This window comes from Pocillopora damicornis, chromosome 3, assembly GCF_964200805.1.
Source record: "Pocillopora damicornis chromosome 3, jaPocDami1.2, whole genome shotgun sequence".
Lineage (NCBI taxonomy): Eukaryota > Metazoa > Cnidaria > Anthozoa > Scleractinia > Pocilloporidae > Pocillopora > Pocillopora damicornis.
In genome coordinates, this window is record NC_142672.1 from 6,534,442 (window position 1) to 6,541,232 (window position 6,791).

General features: G+C 37.9%; 2 protein-coding genes across 2 annotated transcripts; one reads left to right on the forward strand and one right to left on the reverse strand.

Moving 5' to 3' along the window:
* The first annotated feature begins 2,126 nt into the window (after positions 1–2,126).
* Positions 2,127–4,937, forward strand: LOC149048006 (sphingosine 1-phosphate receptor 2-like). Its single transcript, XM_089199145.1, has 2 exons — positions 2,127–2,501; positions 3,446–4,937. The coding sequence occupies exon 2, from the start codon at positions 3,456–3,458 to the stop codon at positions 4,401–4,403; it is 948 nt and encodes a 315-aa protein (XP_089055271.1). The 5' UTR covers positions 2,127–2,501; positions 3,446–3,455; the 3' UTR covers positions 4,404–4,937.
* Positions 4,938–5,066: 129 nt separating this feature from the next.
* LOC113675063 (uncharacterized) lies at positions 5,067–6,623 on the reverse strand. The gene is made up of 3 exons (XM_027191594.2): positions 6,323–6,623; positions 5,737–5,895; positions 5,067–5,482 (listed from the first exon to the last, which is right to left on the reverse strand). The coding sequence occupies exons 1-3, from the start codon at positions 6,367–6,369 to the stop codon at positions 5,206–5,208; spliced, it is 483 nt and encodes a 160-aa protein (XP_027047395.2). The 5' UTR covers positions 6,370–6,623; the 3' UTR covers positions 5,067–5,205.
* Positions 6,624–6,791: the final 168 nt, after the last annotated feature.

A 6,791-nucleotide genomic window follows, 5' to 3' on the forward strand; every position in this document is an offset into this window, starting at 1 on the left:
CAATATACAGTTCCACTGTAGGTGCACCGACCAGAATTGGGGAGGCTTCCGTCGTAGTCGGCTTCGGTATTTTTAGCATATCGATGAGATGTACACTCCAAGTAAATTCCGTGCTTGGAGTTTTTTTCCTAAAAAGCGTATAAGTCGAGTACTTATCGCATCTGTTTGCGTGGGAGCAAGTCGCAGTCCATTAAAAGTGCTTTTAAGATGATAATGCAATAAAATGTTTAAGCAACGAGAAAAGGCACTTTTTTATCTACACGCGTTCAAAACACATTTATGTAAATGACACGATAAGCTTGTATGATGGATCTGACTAGCGCCATAAGCACCGATATAATTTTAAATCGATATAAAAACTCGTTGCTTGTTGTACAAGTGCCAGTGTCCGCAAGAATTTGATAGGTTTATTCAATTCAATCAGCAAAAACTTAATATCTATCTTTCAAAAAGTGTTACTTCAAACTTATGAGCATCTTTAATGCTCTTCGGATTTGAAATTTCTCCATCACTTCCTCGGTCTAACACTGACGAAACGCGAGGCGGCCATTTTGAAATTTAGCGCTCCTGCTAAAATCAACCCTCGCGAGGTGACCATCGCGAGATATGACGCATCCTCGACCAATCACTGACGCATGCATCTTTATAATCACCGGACCAATTATACTAATGCAAGTTATGAATGATATTGAAAGAAATCCAGCTAAAATGCACTTGTGGAAATGTTTCCTGATGTTTATGGATTACTACTCGTACAATCTTGTCATATCTTTAAACAAAGGAATGATTAAATTGTTATGGGAAATCAAATCATATCTATTTTTGCCTGAAAGCGTGCGATATAAATAAATATTTGGCTAACACAGGGAGTAATGCTTTCGGAAGCTTTCCCGAGCCTTAATAGATAATTGTCATTTGTATAGATTAACTCGGTTGTAAATTCTGCGTTCATCATACTATAGGATTACGAACATGAAAATTTTATAGAATTCCAGCTATTTCAACCCTTTCGACTTTTCTATCATAGTGCTTTTAGTTATTGGCCCTTTCACTTTCACGCGACAGGTAATTAATCCTTACAATATCAATATATCGCCAAAAAGGTAGGTTACATAACCAATAGCCTCAGTTTGGCATGAAAATATGCCCGGATATTTATCCGTAGACATTATCTGTCCGAATGCGAACAGCTTTTTCCGAGGGCTTGCAAAGCTCGAGGAAAATTGTGAACTTCGAGGAACAGCAGATAATGTCTAAGGACAAATAAAATAGCATATTTTCGCGTCAAATTGAAGCTACTGTGTTAATTACTCTTCAAATATTTTCAAACGCGTGGGAATAATGTTTATGAACAGCCTACCTTTTACGGCTTGGGATGCTCACTTTTCGGTGTTCTCTGATACGATTTTACCAATAAAAAAAAAAAAAAAAAAAAAGCTTGGGGAAAATGTTTACGAACAGCCTACCGTTTATGGCGTGGGGTGTTTACTTTTCCTTGTTCACTTTTCGGTGTTCTCTGATACGATTTTATCAATACAAAAAAACACACCACGGACAACACTTCCTAATCTTAAATCAAATTTTAAACGCAAAGTTTTACGCGTTGGACATAAGGTTTGAAAATTAGGGAATATCACCGGGGTATATTCGCGGGTATCCCCCCGTTTTAGTTGGGGGATATTTGGTCACGCGATGCGTTTTTACCAATCGCGCTCCAGAAAAATATTTGTTGGATTATAGTAGAATTATATAAAACAGCGGATATTCTTTTGGGATCCTTTGATATAATGACCAGTTTTTTGAGCCCAAATTAAAGATAAAATATGTCGCAGACACGAGGAAGAATTGATTGGAATGAAAGCAAAATCTTTTATTAATCTTTTTCAAAGACTATGTGTCAAGGAAAGGCAAGAATTCTCTTCAAGTTTGAAAAAGCTGACTACAAAATAAAATGTTTTTATTAAAAAAAAAAAACACGTTACATGCCTTAAAGTAGGACGTGTTTTATTTTCCGGTTTCAAGTTTTTAATATTCTCTACCTACATTTGTCAGGTTCATGTTTCCGGTTCTCGAACACGGGTAATAAATAGCCACTCTGCGTGCAACAGTGTCGAAATTGAGCTCGGTGTAATTTAATGGGATGTTTATTTAAGAATGTCTGATATGGATAGCTAGTCCGGTACTTTTCAGAAAAATATTTTAAAACTCTGATGGCTTAACCCACAAATACTTATCCAAAGTCCGCTTCCGCAAGTTAGTTATTTATTTTCCCAGTTCAGCTGCCATAGGCTAATAAACTAATCTTTGGTTTTAATGTGAGAATCATAAGGAACATTATATATAATGAAGTTTTTCGACTAGTTAATTCATTTTCTTTTATCATCGCTTAACCAAGGACTGCCAAGCTCTCCTGGCTGGAAACTTATCTTGCATAAACACAAACAACAGAATCTCAAGTTAGCTTGTTGTGATTGCAAGTACTCTCTTAGTCTTCGATCGAGGTAGGTTATTCAAAGTTTACCCCCAGCTCTTTTGAGTCAGGAATTTTTCCACGGAAATTGAATAACTGGCCATTCAAAACAACAGTCATAAAAAAAGGTTCTTATACCCTTGTAGAACTAATTTGTGCGGCGGTGACCTTCGACTCAGTGTTTATCTCTTTTGTCAAGTAGTCTGTTCTATCAAGGGAATGATGTATAGGTGTAAAGTTTTCGTTCCACGTAAATTATCATGCAAGAGTAACACCATCTTTGAGTACACGCGGCGAAGAAACAAATAAACAGCGATTTTAATACTCAGTAAGACTGTGGAAATGATAATAATATTTTTCGATAGTTGCTTCTTTAAGTAACATTTTCTTAACCAAAACTTAAGTTCCTTGCATGCGTCTCTAATCATAGCCTGCGGGGCTTTTTGAAAATATCGAGGAAAAATGAAAAAGGGAAAAAAGCTATGGGTTTCAAAAACAGGAAAGGATTTGTGCTTGATAAACAAAAAATACTTCATGATCAAAATCGGAAGTAAAAAAAAATCAGTAGTGCAGTCGAATAAAACTTCACGATGGTGGATTATTAACGAAACACACAAGCATAATTTTAGCAAATGGAAGCTTTACGGCCTTTAGAGTTTCATTGCGTGTACTTTGATATTAGCTTTTTGTAGCAAGGTATTTATATGCAATATCAGCTTATCGAAAGAGACGCGGGCTGAGTCACGCACCACTTAGCAATTATGCTGAGTAATTAGGTTGTTAAAGCGAAACGTTTAGCAGGTGTCTCCAAGTTTAATTTGGGTACTCAGCCATGAATTTTTTAAATGAACTCTACAAAAAGCTGAAGGAAAGGAAAAAACGTTTGATAATTGATCAAACCGAAAAGGGTATGTCATTGCCAAGTACGTTTCCATTCATTTAAATGTGATTTCAAGGGTGTACTTCGAATTTCAGCAGAAACGTAATGGCTATGAACACCACCAACAGAATGAGCAGTGAGGATCAGTGGATGCCGGTTCCCGCATTGCGTTGCCTCCCATGGCTCATTTTCCGCATGGCTGAATACCTGGTCATAGTCAGTCTCAATATTATCATCATGCTTGTGTTTGTGAAGCAGCGCCAGCTACAGCGGAGGAGTACATACTTGATTATCAATCTGACCATAGTCGACATGCTGGTTGGGTCTGTGGGGCCTTTATTCATTGTAAGGACAGGGAGCAGCAGATGTGATTTATGGAAATACAATTGGCCTGATGTTGATTGGATAAACATACTAACAATTCATTTGGGGGTCGTACTTCCCCTCCTCTCTTTTTTTAATCTCGCTGTTATTTCATTAGAACGTGCCCACGCAACATTCCGTCCTTTAAAGCATCGTTACATTAGGAAATGGGTTTATGGAGTGCTAATAACAGCCACTTGGTTGGTGCCCTTAGCCATGCACGGGGTAGGAATAGCACTTCAGCGCCGTTTCCCCCGCTTTAATCGTAATCCGGTCCAGTTTTCTTATTATTTTTTCCTTGTTTTCGTAATATGCGTTAGCTATATTGCCATATATATCAAGGTTCGTTGTGCTCTCCATCCTCAACATCACGGTGCAACCGGTCAGAGGGACAGAAAACTAACAACGACATTGTGTCTCGTCTCCTTGGTATCGTTATTTACAGTACTGCCGATGTTGGTATCTCACGGTGTCGCCAGTTTCAACATGGGCATGTATCGTAGCTTTTATCGCCAATCATCATTTGATATTGATATGATAAAAGGTACGTTTTTCATGGGCAATTCTCTGATAAATCCTATAATATATACCATGAGGATGCCAGGATTAAGAGCAGGTATATTGCATATAATATGCCGCAGGGCTTCAAACCCAGTACGCCCGTTAGAATACCGACTTCGAGGTCTTTGAATCGCTCATTCTAGGAGTATAACAGAATTTAAGAGAAGAAAGCTAGGGTTATTGTTGTCGGTTCTTTTCAACGATATTTAATTGTATAGTATAAATTGACAGCGTCGAGAGAGAATAAATGTCCTTCATGCCCTTGAAAGAAGTCGGTTAAGGTCTGCCTAATAAGAGAGGTTGCAAATGGCTTTGACGTAATTAAATAGGGCCAGCAAAAACACTTGTCATCGTTAATGTCATAAAATTGGTTTCCGCTGTCACGAAAAGAAAAAATGAAAGTGAAAACAATTGAATGGATGAATGAATGAAATGGCAGTTTCATGGCAAATTACTAAGAAAGTCACGGCCGTTAGCCTCTCGGAATTCTTATTAGAGGTGTGCCACCCGGTCCTCTGAATCCTGGCCCTTTATTGTTTCCTACCCGTACATGAAAGAAAAATGACTTTCACAAGCTCCTGTAGTTCCTTAGAAAAAACTTCCCTTGAAATTACTAAAGCAAAGAGATAATTGAACCATTGACTGAGCTGCAGACAACACGTCAACATTTTGTCGGATATGTGTATACGTGGATAGAGGCTGGCCTTGTAAAGATGAGCTCTTAGTACAGTGTTTTTGCTTAAGAGTAATGGTGAGATTGACACAGGACCAAAAAATTATTAAAGACTGAAATGAAAGCAGTGAAACACCCTTTTAATACATATTATTCTTTGTGCTGATACAGAGTCAGTTTTGCCTTTATTAAACAACTCTGAAAACTGATCGCAAAACACGTTGAAAATTTTTCGTACATGAAAAGCATAGAACGTCTTTAAAAGAAAGGTTCCATTATACTGAGACTTCCCTCAAACTTCTCATTTCTCAGTATTTCTGTTAATGCATCATCATCGGACAAGTCACCAGGGAACTCACATGTTGCAAACTCATCATCAAAAATCTCTTCTCGGCTGGTACTCAGGTCGTTTAATGCGCGCACACGCCGCAATTTCCCAGGTTTCCACGTGTCGGCGACTTTTCCCAAGTCTTTGGCTGAGTTATTCAAATTGTTCCAGAAAACGATGGCTTTCCTTTCCATATCAAGTGTTTTACTATTAAAAAAAATCGTCGTTATTGAGGACACGTATCTATATATGCAGTAAACCTAGGATTTTACTAATAAAAAATTTTTTGTACCTGGGATCGATACTTTTGTCTTTATTTTACACGAAGATATGTATCGAAGTTTTCTGGAAACTAAGAGTACAGAGTTGTCTACTCGAAAACAATTGTTTCTACTAATAGACGCAGTGAAACTGCATAACCCAAATTAATGACACTTAATAAAAAAGCTCTCCATACTCACATCATATCAGACATCGATTGCTGACTTTTTAATAAAGCTCGCTTAAGTCTGCTCTCAATCTGTTCTGTTTGAGCCAACAGGTGGCTTCGGGTGTTTTTCATTATCTCCTGTTTCTCTTCTTCAACTCTTTGACGTTCCTTGCACAACTCAAGGACTCTTCTGTGTAAAGCGAATAACAGAAACTTTTGTTCTTAGTAAATCTTAAGCTTTTAAGTTCCAATAAAAAATAAAAATGTGTTATAGTGGGTTGTAATTTCCTTTCGAAGTGGACATTACTAGCAGAGGCGTATCCACCTTTTCAACGTGTTGTAGGCACTATTTTCAGAGATTTAGAAGCGTGCTAACCTAGTGCTTTCATGTTACGAGAATTTTTTTTGTTGCTCGAAAATATGCTGTAAGGAAAGTCAAATTTTTGTTCCAACTTTGCAAGAGTCATATCGTAAAAGTTAAGCGGGCGGAAAAAACCTTCACGCCCGGGCCTACGGGGCAGTAGGCTGGCTACGCCCCTGTGTAGATTGCGATAACCGATAAAACACTTCAAAATAATTAAGTCTTATTATAACACCAGTTGAATCATAATTCATACCTTTTGGTTTGAATTTGTGCTTGGAGTATGCTGACTGTTTCTTGCATATTGCTGAGTTCTTTTGTAATGTTTCGTCTGTGAAGAGGAAAAAAATTTCCATTATCATGAGACAAGAACGAAGGTTGAAAGACAATAAGCGGATAGTCCTTTGTTACGGTTCTTGCCTGGATTTCTGTCCTTTAGCGGATCCAAAGCAGTTAAAACGTTTCAAGCTTCCAAAAATACCCATTGTCGTAAATACTTGAGTAAAACTTCGATAGAAAATTCAACGCAAAATTAACACAGTGTCCTCAACTGAACTGGTTTTTGCAACTGGAGCAAGTATTGTGATATCATAAACACAACATGAGCGCGCTCGATAACTGCGCGCGCTCAAATCTATTCACAGGTATCGAGCCTTCATTTCATTGCGCTTCCTATACTGCTCGGGAGAATGGCTTCGCAATGGGAAAAGAATCCAAGACAAGCT